Below are 18,054 nucleotides of genomic sequence, written 5' to 3'. Positions count from 1 at the left end.
GGAGGTGCCAGCCCTATGCCCATGCCCAGTGCAGCGCCAGCATGTATGGCATCCAGCAACATGTCCAGCCAAGGCCGGCGATGCCTCCGCCCTGGAGCTCCTGCTCGCAACTGACCGTCCTGCTGCCAGCTGTGATTACTGCCCGATGCCGCTGTTGCTGGTGTGGTGCACGAGAGAGAAAGAGAGGGAGAGAAAGAAAGAGAAAGAAAGAGAGAGAGCAAGAGAGAGAGAGAAAAAAGAGAGGGGGAGAGAGAAAGAGAGAGAGAAAAAGAAAAAAAAGAAAGCAAGAGAGAGAAAGAAAGCAAGAGAGAAGGGAGAAAAAGAGAGAGAGGAATGGAGAGAGAGAAATGAGAGAAAAAAGGGGAGAAAAAAGAGAAATGAGAAAATGATTGAGGCAGAGAATGAGAGGAAAGAGAGATAAACAAAAGAGAGAGAGAAGTGACTCTTGATTTAAAGCATATGATAAAAAACACCCAAAGAATAAGAGAGAACCCCCCCCCCAGCCCTCACCTGTTTTGGGAAATGGTTCAAGAGTCTGTACACACACACACACACACACACACACACACACATGGGAGGGGAGGAGACGGGGATGGAAAAAGAGAGGAGAGTGTCTTAGAGTGTCATTGTGGTTGGTGGTGTGCCCCAGGATTCTGTAAATGTAAAAAAGGTTGAACACCAGTGTGCTACAGAGCCGCCCAGTATCTCAACTGAGCCAAATTAAAAGGGGGATTTCAATTCCCAGAATTCCCCCACCAGCCACAGATTCTAACCCACCCCAGGAAGGCCTCTTGGACTCAGTGACCCACTCTGGGGTCAGGTGGGGATGTTAGGGGTCAAGGCAGCAGGTGAAAGTCCGGGAGAGAAAAAGAGCCGGCCGGCGCTTCCCTTCCTGCCTCTGAGAGGGCTGACTTGGAAGGAATCCTGGTCTGGGTTTAAACTTTGAACTTTGGGCTTAATGCTGTTTTTACAACTGTGTTGATATTGTTTTATTATGTTGGGGAATGATCTCTCCAGAGTCACGTAGGTGAGATGGACAGAGAAGAACATGGATGGGTGGATGGATGATAGACAGGCAGGCAGGCAGACAGACAGGCAGACATTATGACGGTCTTGGCATATTCGGGTTTCTTCCCGTGTAGGATTTAGTAATTTCTGGCGACGTTTCGACGAGGTCCTACTCGTTATCTTCAGGTTGGTGCTTCTGTCCTTGTTCTAGGGCGAACACAGCAAGAAAGGCAGCTCAGGTCTCGCTGTGTTCGCCCTAGAACAAGGACAGAAGCACCAGCCTGAAGATGACGAGTAGGACCTCGTCGAAACGTCGCCAGAAATTTCCAAATCCTACACGGGAAGAAACCCAAATATGCCAAGACCGTCATATATATATATGTCACATGTTTAAGCTATATATATATTCGTAAATTTTCACGGGTATATGTATGTAGATTGTTCTGAGTTCGGGTTTTGCCCTGTGTAATATTTTGCATGTTTATGCGACGTTTCGGCGAAATCACATTCACCATCATGAGGCTGAAGTTTCCAAGCTTCGTGTTGTTGTAAAATATTTGCTACATTGAAACCAAATCTCCACCCCCACACTATATACTAGGAAGAAATGACAGTTGCAAACATTCCATTTTACAACAACACGAAGCTTGGAAACTTCAGCCTGATGATGGTGAATGGTCTCATCAGCTAGCCATACCCACTGGGACTTGAACCTGAAACCTTTGCCTTGTAAGGTAGAGAATTATCCTCTAGGCTACAGTATCCAATCCCTTCAGCTTTGCACCAGGCTAGGGTTACATATTTTTGTGTCGAATGTGTATATATACACACATATATATACACACACACACACACACACACACACATATATATACACACATATATACATATACACATACAGTATATACATACATTCACATGGATGATGGATAGACAAAAAGTTAATAAGATGATGGATGGATGGATGGATGGATGGAGAGAGAGAAAGAGATATATGATCGATAGATAGACAGAGAGACTGATATACATACATACATATGTGGATGGTGGAGAGACAGAAAGATAATAGACAGATGATGGATGGACGGATGGATGGAGAGAGAGATGATAGACAGAAAAGGGATATGATAGATAGGTAGGTAGGTAGGTGGAAGGGGGCAAGAAGGCAAAAAGGAAGTGAGGATAGAGGAAGGAAGGAAGAGGAAAGAAGGGAGGATGGGAAGAAAGAAGAAGGAAAAGAAATAATTCATTTCTCATTACCGGACTCAATAGTGTCAGCCCCCAGCCCCCAACACTTCTCCCTTAGACTCTCCATGATTGACCTCTCCAGGTTCCTAAGAGGCCAGTAAGGGCTTATGTCTATTCTCTCCCATATGTGTTGTATATTGGACAAAGCATAAAGAAAAAAATAAAAGAAATAGAGCGAGAGGAAGCAAGCAAGGAAGGAACGAGACAGGAAGGGAGGAAGAAAAGGGGGCAGGAAGGGAGGAAAAGAGTCACATTTGGAGGAGGGCAGGCAGGTCCATCAAAGGTGACCCCATCCCCAGCCCGGCAGGTCCTCAGTGCGACTGCGCCGCTCTCACCGCCTCCCTCCCTCCTCTCCCCCGCGATAAGGAAAGCCTCCTTGGACCGCGATGAATGGGAGGCAGTGGGCGTGGCTTCTGGCCCAGGCCCCGCCTCCTCGGGCTCCGGCAACATTGTAGCCGCCGCTTCTTTCCTAAAACCCGCTGCCGCTGCAGAGGGGGGCGACAGGTTGGTGTGTGTCCCGCCGCCCCCCCAAACAGTAAGAAAAGGGCTGGAGGGTGGGAGGCGAGGACACAAGTGTTGGGCACAGAATACTGCACCTGCTGTGTGTTTTTTGGGGGGCGGGGGGAAGAGATGGTCCATTTTGTTGGAGGGGGGGGTTGCTTTCGAGGATGCTCAGAAGGGAGGGGGCGTCTTAGGATCTCCCTGGATCCCTCCCCAGGCTGAAAGGACCGAAGGGGGGGGTGCTTTTTCTCATTCCCCCCGCCCCAATTCCCCTCCTCCGGTCTAACCTGCTTGCAAAACGCAAAACCGTGGCTTCGGGGTTGTAAGTGCTACGGTGGAGAAAGAGAGAGATGGAGGGGCGATACTTTGCAGCACTTTGCTCGTCCTCAGAGGCCCCCTTGCTGGGAAAGAGGCTGGCCCAAGTCCTCCCCCTACTGCATTTTCATTCTTTCCGGGAGGGGGGAGAAGTGAACCCCCCAAAATAGAGGCCGGTGCCAAATCTTTAAAAAATGCCCCTTGCCCAAATGGTAACATCTTAAGGAAGAAGGTTGCTACGTAGGAGTAAGGGGCCTTTGCAACTCTGGCCCCACGTTTTCGCTTGGAAAGGGGTTCAAAGCAAACCTGGAAACCTCCTAACCAGGTTAATGGGCTTCTCCTGCAGGGTTGGGGTCAAAAGAGGCGATGGAGTCTCAATTGCCAATGCTCTGCCTGTTTTGTGACACATGGGGGTCGAGGGGCAGCACCTGGCCACCATTTTGACTTTTTTGACCCATTCTGCACAAAACTAAAAGAACCAAATGTGAACGGCAGGGGGGGCTGAGCAGGGAGTGAGGGGGAGAGAGGAAGAGAAAATGAAAGAAGGAAGGAAAAGAAAGAGAAAGAAAAAAGGAGATAAGGAAGGAAACAGGAAGGAGAGAAAAAGAAAGAGAAAGAAAAAAAAAGATTCAGACAAACCCTTCTATCGCTTTAGGATTCAAACCCAATTTTCTGTCATCCCCCCCCCCCATTTCTTCTTGTCCCCCTCCCCTCAAGGATCCATGCTGGTCAGGAGAGCCGTTGCCCCAGCCCCCCCGGATGGGGGCTGGGGCTGGGTGGTGGTCCTGGCTGCCTTCCTCCAGTCTGCCTTGGTCTTCGGCGTCCTGCGCTCCTTTGGCGTTTTCTTCGTGAAGTTTGTGGCTGATTTCCAAGAATTGTCCGGTCGGATCTCCTGGATCACTTCCATTGGGATCGCCGTGCAGCAGTTTGCTAGTGAGTTTGGCGGGGGGAGGGAGGGGGATTACAGAGGGGGGGAGGACACCAACAGCTGTTTGTCTACCAAGGGGATCTCCAAACGTGGCAACTTGAAGTCTTGTGTACTTCAACTCCTAGAATTCTGCGTGCTTCTCAGTCTCAGGATAGGGAATTCTGGGAATTGAAGTCCACAAGTCTTAAGAGTTGCCAGCTGGAGTTGGAGCTGGAGATCCTGGGCCTCCGGGACAATGCTTCTTAGCGAGTTTAAGGTGGATGGACTTCCAGCTTCAGACTTAGCAAATAGTCTCAATAAAATTTCTCCGTCTCAGGCTGTGGAATTCTGGGAGTTGAAGTCCACCCAAGTTGCTAAGCTTGAGAAACTACAGGGCCGTGAATATGTATCAGTATAAGGACCGAGGGCAGCTTTGGTATACCTATAGTCCTCAACTTATGACTACCATTTCCATTGCTAAGCACAGTGGTTGCTAAGTGACCATTGTTAAGTGAACCTTGTAGTTAAGCAAATCCGGAGTTTCCACATTGTTTTTGCTCGTAAGAAAGTCACCTGACCCCAAGATCATCACCGCAACGGTCATAAGAATGAGGCAGATACCAAGCGTCTGCATTTTAATCATGTGACCACATTAGTGTGCAAAACGGCCGTAATTCGCTTTTTCAATGTTGTTGTATCTTACAACAGCCACTAAATTAATGATTGGACATTGAGGACCAGCTGCGGTTGCTTCATCAAAGGGGAAATGGACTGGGTAAGCAGGTAATATAACCAGGTTTATCCTTCTTTTCAGGTCCAGTGGGAACTGCCCTGAGCGCCCATTATGGGGCTCGGCCCGTGATTATGGTTGGTGGGTTTCTCTCTGGCCTGGGTCTCCTGTTGGCATCGTTTGCTACCCGATTGGTGCATTTATACCTCAGCATTGGCCTCCTTTCAGGTAAGTTGTCAGAAATGCCAATCACAAATTATTTTGCAGAGACAGTGTCTCTAAGTAATGCCCTTTCACTTTCAAACCGCTGTTTCTTAAGCTTGGTAGCATTAAGACAGATAGACTTCAACCTCCATAATTCCCTGACATCAGCATATTCCTTTTGATAGGTACACCTATTGTGGCCTGCTTACTCTCTTATAATCCCTTCCTATGCGATCTCTCCATTCTAAAGGATAAGAGGAAAAAAAAAAAACAAAGCCATGGCTATTTGGGGAATTCTGGAAATTGAAGTCCACCCATCTTAAATCATGCTGGCTGGGGAATTCTGGGAATGAAAATCCACTTTTCTTAAAGCATGCCTGCTGGGGAATTCTGGGAGTTGAAGTCTACCCCTTCAATTGAGAAACTGTGCTGTAGAAGACTTCAGCAAAGTTTTAGCTCAACAGGGAAATTGGTGGCAGCCTCTGATTTTGTTGCAGGCTTCGGCTGGGCCTTGGTCTTCACGCCATCTCTGGCCTCCTTGACTCGCTACTTCAACAGTCGCCGGACCCTGGCTACCAGTTTGGCCCTCTCCGGTGTGGGCATCTCCTCCTTCGCTTTCTCGCCTTTCTTCCAATTCCTGGTGGACTCTTATGCCTGGCAGGGGGCCCTGATGATTGTGGCCGGCATGACCTTCAACCTTGTGGTCTGCGGCGCCCTGATCCGGCCCTTGACCCTGAAAGATGACTTGTCTGATGGAAACCTGACAGGATCGAGCTGGAAGATGGTCTCCAATCTCTTCGGCATACACCTGCTTTCCCATTGCCCGTTCATGCGGTTTGTGATGGCCATCACTCTGGTCAACACAGGCTATTTTATCCCTTATGTCCACCTAGTGGCCCGGGCACGAGAACTGGGCTTTGACGAATATCAGGCTGCCTTTCTGATGTCCGTCACGGCCGCAGCTGATCTTTGCGGTCGTCTTTTCTCCGGCTGGCTGGGCAGCTGCAGGTCATTGCGGTTGATCCATATGTTGATGGCCTGGACTTTCTTGACGGGCATTTCCTTGTTGCTGATTGCCTGGGGACATACCTACCCGCTCCTTGTGGCCATCAGCCTCAGCTACGGATTCTTCTCGGGAGCCCTGACACCCTTGGTCTTCTCCATCATTCCAGAGATTGTGGGCATCAAGAACATCTTCAGCGCTATGGGACTGCTGCAGATGATCGAAAGCATTGGGGGGCTCTTGGGGTCCCCGCTGTCAGGTAAGTGATACAATTGTAGGTGCGCTTCAGAATGTGTGTTTCTGGTTTCTGCAGGCATTATTGCATTATTATTATTTATTGGATTTGTATACCCAGTTATACATCTCTACCCCATGTCCAGTCAACGAAGCAGTGAAAATGATGTGCCGGTGCCTGGAGGCTGTTGGGGCCTGGATGGGTGTCAACAAACTCAAACTCAACCCTGATAAGACGGAGTGGCTGTGGATCTTGCCTCCCAAGGACAATTTCATCTGTCCGTCCATTACCCTGGGGGGGGGGAACTATTGACCCCCTCAGAGAGGGTTTGCAACTTGGATATCCTCCTCGATCCACAGCTGACATTGGAACATGATCTTTCGGCTGTGGTGAGGAGGGCGTTTGCCCAGGTTTGCCTGGTGCACCAGTTGCGGCCCTATTTGGACAGGGAGTCATTGCTCACAGTCGCTCATGCCCTCATCACCTCGAGGTTCGATTACTGCAACGCTCTCTACATGGGGCTACCTTTGAAGTGTTCGGAAACTTCAGATCATGCAGAATGCGGCCGCGAGAGTCATCGTGGGGCTTCCCAGATTCTACAACACTCCGTGGCCTGCATTGGCTGCCGATCAGTTTCCGGTCACAATTCAAAGTGTTGGTAATGACCTTTAAAGCCCTATATGGCATTGGTCCGGAATACGTCCGGAATCGCCTTCTACTGCACGAATCCCAGCGGCCGATAAGGTCCCACAGAGTTGGCCTTCTCTGGGTCCCGTCGACCAAACAATGTCGTTTGGCAGGCCCCAGGGGAAGAGCCTTCTCTGTGGTGGCCCCGGCCATCTGGAATCAACTCCCCCCAGAGATTAGAACAGCCCCCACCCTCCTTGTCTTTCGCAAATTACTCAAGACCCATCTTTATCGCCAAGCATGGGGGAGTTAAGATATTCTTTCCCCCTAGGCCATTACAAGTTATGCATGGTATGTTTGTGTGTGTTTGGTTTTACTATAAGGGTTTTTAGTTGTTTTATTAATTGGATTGTTACATGCTATTTTTTAATCATTGTGGTTAGCCGCCCCGAGTCTGCGGAGAAGGGCGGCATACAAATTCAATAAATAATAATAATAATCATCATCATCATCATCATCCAGGTCAAAGGAGAAAGCAGATTTTTATCCTTTTGAGTTGGTGGGATTGTGATTTGTTTTCCGACAGCAGTGGAGGGATTCTTCAAAGTTGTATTGGATGTCGTGCAGACCCATGGGAAACAGAGATGGCAAGGTCCTTACCTCCAATACAGTGGTACCTCTACTTACGAACATAATTCGTTCCATGACTAGGTTCTTAAGTAGAAAGGTTTTTAAGAAGCCATTTCTCATAGGAATCAATGTAAAAGCAAATAATGTGTGCGATTGGGGAAACCACAGGAAGGGTGGAGGCCCTGTTTCCTCCCAGGAGATTCTTAGAGGCCCCGGAGGCTTCTCCCTGCTTTTTCCGGTTAGTTTCGGAAGCTTGGGTTTGTAAGTGGAAAATGGTTCTTGAGAAGAGACAAAAATTATTTATTTTATTTTATTATGGTGGGGAAGCACCATCACTTCTCCTCTTTTATGTCCATCAAAAGCTGGCCAGGCCAGCAATATTGTTTAAAGTATCTCAGATCTTCTCTAGAGGATTACAATGATCCAGAAGATTTAGTCCATGTTGTATGATCCTTCTGCTGAGTATTTTGGGGATAAAACCCCTCACAATTACTCCAGGTGTAGAGCTCGGAAGGACCAGAAGCTTCCGAGATGCCAGAGAGAACATATCTTGGAGGTTTGTGATCTTGAGGAAGGACGCAGACGTCTGGGTGATCTTGGCTCTGCTATTTGCAAGTTGGATCCTTGCCCTACTTGGAGAACATTAGCAGCCACGGAAAGGACTCAGAATTGGGTCTGGGCCATGTAGTAATCTGTGGTTCCCTGAGGCCAAAGCAGACACCCAAGTTTCTTTATGACTTTGCTCGGTTAAGGCTGGACTGCTTAAAAAAAAGGTCTGGATTTATCAAAATTAAAGAACAGGGAGTAAGAAATATGGAGACAAGTTGTGGTTATGACAACAACTACAACTTGGCCCAAAATTTCCAATGCTGTCAGTGAAACGAGCCCATTGCCATTTTACAACATTTCTGGCGACGCTTGTTACATGAACTGCTGCCATTGTTAAGTGAATTACATGGTCTTAAGTGAATCTGGTTTCCCCTAATGTCAGAAAGTCACCAAATAAGGATCACATGACATCCCACCCTGGGACACTGCGAACATCATAAATGGGAATTGATTGGCAAGCATCCAAAGTTTGGTCATGGGGATGGCTGTAATGATTATAAGTGTGAAAAATGGCCTGCAGTTTTTTCAGTGCTGTTTTGACTTCAGGCACTAAACAAATAGTTATAAGCCAAGGACTGTATGTACTTAGTTGAACCCCTTTGGCTGCTAAAGACAAGCATTTTCCCATCTGGAGTTGGGGTGTATTTAAGTGGCATTGCACCCTCCGAAAACAGCCCCCCAAGTCACTCTTTTCAATGCTCTTGTAGCTTCACTGGACTCATTTTAGGGAGATATGTCTTTTTTGGGTTCTGCGTGACTTCAAATTCCAAAATCTATCCCTTCTCTATCCCCTGTTGATCAAGATCCCTTCCAACTTTGTTAATCTGACTGACTGACTCAATAAAGAGTCAGAATAGAGCTGGAAGTGACCTTGGAGGTCCAGTCCAGCCACCTGCTCAAGCAGGAGACCCCGACTATACCATTTTAGACAAGTGACTGTCCAGTCTCTTCTTAAAAATATCCAGAGCAGCCACAAATAATGGTACCAAGCAGTTCCACTGGTTAATTCATTGGCGATTATAGAATAACAGAATAAGAGTTGGAAAGGACCTTGGAGGTCTTCTAGTCCAACCATTTCTCAAGCAGGAAACCATAAACTCTCAGACAAGTAGCCATCCAGTCTCTTATTGAAAACCTGCAGCATTGGAGCTCACAGAACTTCTGGTGGCAAGCTGTTCCACTGGTTAATTATCTTCACTGTTAGTTGCTTCTTTTCTTTGTTTTCCCCCTTCCTTCCTCTTTCTCTTCTCCTTCCTTCCCTTTTCTTTCTTCCTTAGTCTTTTCCCCTCCCTTTCTTTTCTTCCTTCCATCTTTCTTTCTTCTCTCCCTTTCTTTCTTTCTTTCCTTCCTTCCTTTTTCTTCCATCTTTTCTAGAGTTCAAGCAGGGGATCCTAAACCATTCTGGACAAGTGGCTGTAGTCTCTTCTTAAAAACCTCCAATGATGGAGCACGCACAACTTGTGGTGGCAAGCTGTTCCACTGGAAAACTGTCCTCCATGTTAGGAAGTTTCCCCTGATTTATAGGTTGTTTCTCTCCTTGATTAATTTCCACCCATTGATTCTTGTCTTGACTTCTGGTACTTGGAAAATAGGTTGAATCCTCTTTCTTGTGGCAGCCCCTCAAATACTGGAATACTACTGCTTTCATGTCCCCCGTAGTCCTTTTCTCCAGAGTGGCCAAACCCAATTCTCGCAGCCGTTTCTTTTTCTGTTTTATTCTCTGATCCCCTCAGTTGCTCTCCTCCGAGTCTTCTGAGGAGAATCCAAGGAAACAGTTAACTGTGTTTTCCCGCTCAAGCCTTCGCAGCGAAGCCCCGCCCCTCGTGTCTGCTACCGCCCCTATTTCTGACGTCATTTCCCTCAACTCCTAGCTTTCAAAAGCGGTAATTTTAGGACAACCCCACCCCCAACCTCTCTCGACGGAGTCAGTCAAGGAAATGGAGCGTTTCGCGGCGGGAGACTGCCGTGAGGAAAACGTTGAGTGGGGAAGGCCTGGATTTACCAGCCCCCAAGCCTCGGGCGGCTACTACGAGAGCAGCGGCCCGAATCCGGAAGGCCCCTAAGACTGAGGAGAAAGATGCGCGGAGGCGCCAAAAGGCCTTGGACAGAGAAATCGCCAAGGCAGAAACGGCGGCCGAGCGAGGCAGGCGGGAGAGCCCCTCCCCTCTGGGCGGGGCTGACTGTTCCCGCCCTTTTCAGCCGTTACAACCTCCGACTGAGGCCCTTCAGGCGCCTAGCGTGGCTACCCAAACTCCGGCGCCAGGGGGCAGCAGAGAGCAACTTGGCCGGCAACTGCTTCCAACGGTTTCAAACCTCGTCCAATGGGAAAGGCCTTGGGGTCCACCGGCTCGTAAGAGAGCCAAGCTCGCCCTAGAAGTCACCTTCACTCCTTCAGTGGCGGGACACAGCCCAAGGGAGATACAGGAGGCAGAATTTTCCTTCTTAAAGGCTGTTCGTTGCAACCTTCTCCAAACCCTACAAGATCTACAGGCATTATCTCGGTCCCTTGACAACAACTTCCACCAGTGGCAGTCTACTGCCCCTGACAACCCAAGGGCCTCGTCTGTTCTTCAGAGGCCTCGTTCGCCTGCCTCTTCCATAAGCAGCCCAGAATCCCTCTCCAGCGATAAGAAACGTAAAGAGGGGATGCTATCTGAGGATGAAGGAGGAGCTCCAGACCCCGTAGACATGACAAGATTCTTCCATCGTGCCTCTTCCACAAGCAGCAGCCTAGAATCCCTATCCAATGGCGAGGAACCTAAAGAGGTAGAGCGATCTGAGGACAGAGGAGGGGCTTCACACACCGCAGGTGGCACAAGAGTCTCCCAGCCTGCCACTTCCATACAAAGCTCTGTTTCCCTCTCAGACAATGAGGAATATAAGGAGGTAATGCTATCTGAGACTGAAGAAGGGGCTCCACATCCCCCAGACATCACAAGACCGTTCCCCCCTCCCTCTTCCCCACTCAGCCCAGATTTTTTCTCGGATGATGAGGAGCAAGGGCCTATCGGCAAAGAGTTCATGCTACCTGATGATGAACAAGCCTCTTCCACCCTGCCTTATTTCAGAGACTTCTCCACAAAGCCAAGGCCACCCAAACTCCACTATTCTCAGAGCCTGACACTGGCTTCCACACTCACCAGGACACCAACAAACCGGTTGCAGCGTCAGAATTGTCTGCAGATTGCATAGTTAACTCAGACAAATTTGCTTCCAGGCCCATCGCCTCGTCCTTGAGAACCCAACACCTACGCCTTACAGGCAGACAGACGTGAACTGCAAGTGGAAGTTTGCCTGTCCTCCCTTCAACCGATTTGGAGAGCCCATAGCCACAGTGGATCCAACTAACATTTTGGAACTGGAGCGGTGGGCTCTGAAGCAGGAGGGCTACGATGACGGGGTGATACAGACCATTCAAGCCTCTAATAGCCCATATACCAAAACGTTGTACAGTGACACCTGGAGAACCTTCTGCACCTGGTGCTCCAAAGCCTCTGTTGATCCCCTCTCGTTATCGGTGGCCCGACTGCTGGAGTTCCTCCTGGCTGGGCTAAAGAAGGGCCTATCACCTACGACGATTCACAGACAAGTGGCCGCCTTGTCGACTGTGTTATCTTGTGGAGAACTGAAGTCTCTCACGTGGCACCCTATTGTGCTCCGCTTTCTCAGAGGCGCGACTAACTTACACTCTCGAAAGCTATGCCGGTATCCCATCTGGTAACTGCCTATGGTCCTCCAGTCTCTGTCTTCTGGACCCTTTGAAATTTTGCCAGCTTTCTGTCCAACTGGGCAATCCTGTGGGTGCAGACTCATGGTACTAGTCCCAATGGACTCCCAAGCCTCTCCTCCACAGCCCTGGGATGGAATGTCCTTGTCTTGCTTCCAGCTTTTTCTGTAGGAATCCTGTTTCAAATGGGGCTTCCCTTGATTGTTTTGTGGGGGGATTGCACTGGGGCCCTTGAGGATTGGGGTCCATATTCGACAAGACCCCCCTCCCCCCCCAAAAAACCCTTCTTGGCCAAATGTGGGTAGAGTCCCTGGGTTTGGAGAGATTAAAATCCAGCTGTGGTGTCCAAACCTCTTAGCCGAAACCTGCCTCAGCCATCTCATTTCCTGTCACTTTCAGCCATGAGGACAATCTTCCCCATATTGTTTGTGGCTTAATTCTCCCTTCTGAAATATTCCCTGCAGAAATTCCCTTGAACAAGTTTGCCCGCAGAAATTCATTTGCAAATTATGTTGTATAATTTCTCTTGCATCAATTCCCTTGCAGAAGTTCCCTTGCACAGATGACCATTTTTGTTGGCCGCCTTGTCAACTTTGTTATCTTGTGGGGAGCTGGACTCCCTTGCACAGAGGTGCAATTAACTTATATTCTCTGATGGTATGCCAATATCCCACCTGGTACTGCCTACAGTCCTCCAGCCTCTCTCTTCTGCACACTTTGAAACATCACACTCCACCAACCTTCATTTCCTCACCTGCAAGATCTCCTTTCTCACGGCTATCACCTTGGCCAAACGCATCTCCGAGTTAGCAATAAGGAAGGATCAAGGCGTTTTCCTTCCCAACATTCTGCACCTGGGCCCTTTCTTCCTCCCCAAGGTCAACTCCTTATTTCCCAGGGCACAAGGACTGATTTTATCGGACTTCTGCCCTAGTCTGACCGATGCCCTAGAGAGTAAATGGTCACCTGACATCCAAGTTGTGCCTTTTCCTCTCTAGGGCATCGGTCAGACTAGGGCAGAAGTGGGCTGTCAGCATCTCTATGAAGAGGACTCAGGTGGGCTGTCAGCATCTATCAAGAGGACAACTTCCTGTTCTGACCTCGGCTTCCCCACCAGCAGAAAGCCGAGTCCTCGTCCTGATAATCCTCTTTTATTTAATTTACAATGAATTCCTCTCCGGTCGTCCTCCACTGCAGAAAAAACAATTGCTACCAGCCTGCCTTCCATAGAGGATCTGTATGCTGCAGGAGTTAAAAAGAGGGCTAAGGAAATATTTACGGACTCCCCTCACATCTTGGACATAAACTTTCAACTCCTACCCTCAAAATGACGCCATAGAGCACTGCCCACTAGAAGAATTGGACACAAGAACAGTTTCCCCCCAAATGCTATCACTCTGCCAAACAAATAATTCCCTCAATACTGTCAAACTATTTGCTAAGTCTGCACTACTAGTAACCTTCTCTTAATTCCTACCGCCCTTCTCCACTGCATGACTCTAACTTTGTTGCTTGTATCCTTAAGATTTATATTGACTGTTTCTTAATGTGGTTTGATTGCTTACTTGAACCCTATGATAACCACTAAGTGTTCTGCCTTATGATTCTTGGCGAACGTCTCTTATGTACACTGAGAGCATATGCACCAAGGCAAATTCCTTGTGTGTCCAATCATACGTGACCAATAAAATTCTATTCTATATCTTTCAAGATACAGTGATACCTTGTCTTACAAACTTAATTGGTTCTGGGTTGAGGTTCTTAAGGTGAAAAGTTTGTAAGACAAAACAATGTTTCCCATAGGAATCAATGGAAAAGCGATTAATGCATACAAGCCCCAAACTCACCCCTTTTGCCAGCCGAAGCGCCCGTTTTTGCGCTGCTGGGATTCCCCTGAGGCTCCCCTCCATGGGAAACCCCACCTCTGGACTTCTGTGTTTTTGTGATGCTGCAGGGGAATCCCAGTAGGGGAATCCCAGCATCGCAAAAACCTCACCTTGGCAGCTGTCTGGCCCTGAGTCCAGGGGTGGTCAATTCAAGCCTCACAATATAAACATAGAAGACTGATGGCAGAAAAAGACCTCATGATCCATCTAGTCTGCCCTTATACTACTTTCTGTATTTTATCTTAGGATGGATATATGTTTATCCCAGGTATGTTTAAATTCAGTGCCTGTGGATTTACCAACCACGTCTGCTGGAAGTTTGTTCCAATGATCTACTACTCTTTCAGCCAAATACTGTAATATTTTCTCACGTTGCTTTTGATCTTTCCCCCAACTAACTTCAGATTGTGTCCCCTTATTCTTGTTTTCACTTTCCTATTAAAAACACTTCCCTCCTGGACCTTATTTAACCCTTTAACATATTTAATTGTTCTGATCGTGCCCCCACTTTCCCTTCTGTCCTCCAGACTAGACAGATTGAGTTCATTAAGTCTTTCCTGATACGTTTTATGCTTAAGACCTTCCACTATTCTTGTAGCCCGTCTTTGGACCCATTCAATCTTGTCAATATCTTTTTGTAGGTGAGGTCTCCAGAACTGGACACAGTATTCCAAATGTGGTCTCACCAGCATTCTATATAGCGGGATCATAATATACCTCTAGCTATGCAGCCAAGCATCCTACTTGCTTTTCCTACTGCCCGACCACACTGCTCACCCATTTTGAGACTGTCAGAAATCACTACCCCTAAATCCTTCTCTTCTGAAGTTTTTGCTAACACAGAACTGCCAATACAATACTCAGATTGAGGATTCCTTTTCCCCAAGTGCATTATTTTACATTTGGAAACATTAAACTGCAGTTTCCATTGCTTTGACCATTTATCTAGTAAAGCTAAATCATTTACCATATTGCAGACGCCTCCAGGAATATCAACCCTATTGCACACTTTAGAGTCATCGGCAAATAGGCAAACCTTCCCTACCAGACCTTCCCCTATGTCACTCACAAACATATTAAAAATAAAATCATTTGGGTCAATTATCACACTGAAAACCAGGGAAGTAGGGACGAGAGGCAGGGCTGCAAAGACTTGATAGATTCAGTCTAAGGAGCAGGGAGGCAGAGTGAACCCATTCCTAAGATTCTCCCCACGCACACACACGGAAAAGGGGAGTGTCCGGTAAGAACAATGCCCGTTCTCTGCGCTTTTTCCAAAGTCTCAATATTTTTTGGAACGTAGCGACCAAAACTGGATGTGGTATTCCAGATGTGCAGAATTCCAGGTGTATTCCAGATAGGCAGTATTCCACAGATGTAGTGTCTAGGTTGTTTGGTCCGCAGCTATGGGTGATTGAACCAGCAACCGCCGTTCACCAAGAGGTACCTTCTGGGGCGGCTTCACGTTTGTCTTCTTTGTTCCAGGTTGGCTGCGAGACCTCACTGGCAACTACGCGGCCTCTTTCCTCGTTGCCGGCTCCTTCCTCTTGGCCGGTAGCCTCGTCCTGATGACCGTGCCCAACTTCTTCGCCTGCCTGACCCAGGCGGCTTGGCCTGAGGCCCAGCTTGGCAGGGAGGCCGGCGATGACAGTGGCTTGACCTCGGTGGCTCCCGCAGACCTCTCTCCCAAAAAGTGCCCGCAGGCCCCCATGAAGAGCTGAGTGGCTGCAGGAGTCCAAAGGTGGATGTGGATTCGAAGCTGAGATGGTGGACTTTGTAGACCTGAACGTGTGTGTGATTGTGTAAATGCACATGCCAAAATGATGGGTTATTTGTCGCAGCTACCTAAAGCCAAGTGTTACTACAGATTTACCTGCCGGTGCCTTAAACCAGGGATCTCCAAGTGTGGCTACTTTAAGGCTGGTGGACTTCAACTCCCAGAATTCTCTGCTGGCTGGGGAAACCTGAGAGTTGAAGCCCATAAACCTTAAAGGGGCCAAGGTTGGAATCTCCTGCCTTAAACCTTTCTACCTGCAAAAGAGCAGGTTTTTGAACCCGGAAGGCAGAAGCCGATGCCCTCTCTTCAACGGGGCAACCCTGTGGGTGCCGACTCGTGATGCCAGTCCCGATGGACTCCAAAGCCCCTCTTCCACAGCCCTGAGATGGGATGCCCCTTGTCTTGCTACCAGCTTTCTCTCCAGGGATCCTGTTCCAAAGGCATCTTCCTTTGATTGACTTGTGGGGGGATTGCACTGGGGCCCTTGACGGTTGGAGGTTTGCCCCCACTCCCCGCCACCCCAAAAAACTGCCTTGCCCAAATGCGGGCAGAGTCCCCGGGATTGGAGAGGTTAAAACCCAGCCGGGGTGTCCGAATCTCTCAGCCGAAACCTGTAACCTCAGTAACCCTGGGTCTTGTCATTCTCAGCCGTGGGGGACACACTCCTCCCCCCCAAAAAATATTCCCTGCTTGAACAAGTTTCCTTGCAGGAATTCATTTGCAAATTCCGTTGTAGAATTTCTCTCCCCCCCCCTCCCTTGCAGAAATCCCCTTTCACGACTTCCCGTGGTCATTCTTGGACGTTCTCCTCAAGAGCAGAAAGTTCAACCTCCACCCAGGACGTCTGTGGGGAATGAATCCACACAGACAACAGGGCTCCCGTTTTTATTTTATTTTATTTTTAACCTCACAGCCACCTTTTGCACCGACCCCCACCCCCATTGGTCTCCTTCGTCCTTCCTTGGGGCTAGCTAATTATGCTCAGATATTTGGAGACTCACACTGCGGTTGCGTGGGGCTTCCTCACAAGTTATGGACTTGTGCAAGATGCGCCCCATCTCTTGTGTGTCCTCAAGGGGACCATTGGATCCCTCCCCCCCATCTCCCACCCATGTCTGATCATGGAATCGAATTCTGCACCAAGACTTAGCAAAGTAACAGTAGCATTGAGGTCCACGTTCTGACACTTGGTGCCCAGCAGAGGGAAATCTGGGTGTATTTGATTACCTATAATCCCAAACCAGTATTCCTACATAACAACAGGGGGTGTGTATTTGGGTGTGATTATGATATTGTTTTAGTCCGGTTTTTTTCAATCTCATCGTGTTTTAAGAGGGGTGTGAAGTTCAGAACTCCCAGAATCCCTAAGCCTGCCTAGCCTAATAACTGACATAGCGGGAATTCTGGGAATTGAAGTCCACCCCTCTTAAAATGTGATGAGGTTGCTGCTGTAGTATTTATATGCGGTGTTGTCTCTCTGACTTTGGGATACACATCACCTCTGGGGGGGGGGGAATTGTTTGCAAGTATTTTTGTTAATTTAACCTTTTTTGAAAAACCTGGAATAAAATGATAAGCAAAATCAGAGTGACGTTTTGCACGAGTTGTGATTTTAAAGCTGTTTCTGGTTCAATAGATGTTTTATTGGTCAGGAAACAACAGATGACAAGCAGTCCTCAACTTATGACCACAAGTTTACAGTGTTGAGTGAGTTTTGCCCCATTTTACGACTTTTCTTGTTTTGTTAAGCAAATTGCAGGTGTTAAACGGGCAACCAGATTAAACGGGCAATTTAACAAAATATAAAAAACAACAGAATGCAATAGATAAATCCAATTTATTACACTGAACAAGCAATCTAAAATAACCGGATACATTAAAATCAATCATACACATTCAGATAACAGTCATACAGACATTCGTTGCCAGGGGCCCTAAGATCTAATGGCCCGAAGCCTGGCGGTATAAATGAGTCTTAAAAGTCTTCCGGAAGACGAGGTGTGTGGGTGGCAGTGGAAACCTCCGGGGGGGAGCTGATTCCAGAGGGCCGGGCCCCCCACAGAGAAGGCCCTTCCCCTAGGCCCTGCCAAGTGGCATAGTCCCGTTGACGGGACCTGGAGAAAGCCAACTGTGGGACCTCGCCGGTCACTGGGACTCATGCGGCAGAAGGTGGTCCTGGAATTAATCTGCCCTGATGCCTCTTACGGCATCCCTCTTCCCACAAAACAGAGGAGCCCCTGTGCCCCATTTTGGCCAGCAATAGGCCATCCACCCTGAAAACACACAGGGGCCACCTGCCGGCCTGCCAGGCCTCATTTTCTCTAGCCAAGGCACTGGAGACCGGCCTCACAAGCCAGATCTGGCCCCTGGGTTTTGAGGGTCAAGTATCGGGAGGGGGGAAAGATGGGAGTGTCATCAAAGCGGAAAAAGGAGGGACGATACCTGCAGGGTGAAGTGTGTTTTCAACCCATCATTCCTTCAATTCCCGCGTCCCCCCAAATCTGGTCATTGAGCGAGGGCCTGGCCGTGCCTCTGGACAACGAAATTAAAAGTTCACTGGAAAAATTGTGCAACCGAGCAACCTGGGTGGCTTTGTTTACAAGTCTCAGGTCAATCTGTAGAGTCTGGAGGACAAAAGGAAAAGGGG

The 18,054-nt window shown here is 48.4% G+C and overlaps 2 protein-coding genes across 3 annotated transcripts in view; one reads left to right on the top strand and one right to left on the bottom strand.

Annotated features, from left to right (window-relative positions):
• Positions 1 to 18,054, bottom strand: part of LOC139175949 (asialoglycoprotein receptor 1-like) — a 579,489-nt gene that overhangs the window by 516,380 nt on the left and 45,055 nt on the right. The gene's annotated exons all lie outside the window — the stretch shown is intronic.
• On the top strand, positions 2,698 to 16,994 carry SLC16A13 (solute carrier family 16 member 13). 2 transcript variants are annotated; one of them, XM_070726539.1, is made up of 5 exons: positions 2,698 to 2,791; positions 3,790 to 4,005; positions 4,794 to 4,937; positions 5,411 to 6,175; positions 15,116 to 16,994. In XM_070726539.1, the coding sequence occupies exons 2-5, from the start codon at positions 3,795 to 3,797 to the stop codon at positions 15,349 to 15,351; spliced, it is 1,356 nt and encodes a 451-aa protein (XP_070582640.1). In that variant the 5' UTR covers positions 2,698 to 2,791; positions 3,790 to 3,794; the 3' UTR covers positions 15,352 to 16,994. The 2 variants fall into 2 exon arrangements, with proteins under 2 accessions (XP_070582640.1, XP_070582641.1); XM_070726540.1 differs by having other exon boundaries at positions 2,742 to 2,760.

This window comes from Erythrolamprus reginae, chromosome Z (genome assembly GCF_031021105.1).
Source record: "Erythrolamprus reginae isolate rEryReg1 chromosome Z, rEryReg1.hap1, whole genome shotgun sequence".
Classification (NCBI taxonomy): domain Eukaryota; kingdom Metazoa; phylum Chordata; class Lepidosauria; order Squamata; family Dipsadidae; genus Erythrolamprus; species Erythrolamprus reginae.
The sequence above is the reverse complement of the archived record's forward strand: the minus strand, read 5'-3'. Positions and strand labels throughout refer to the sequence as shown.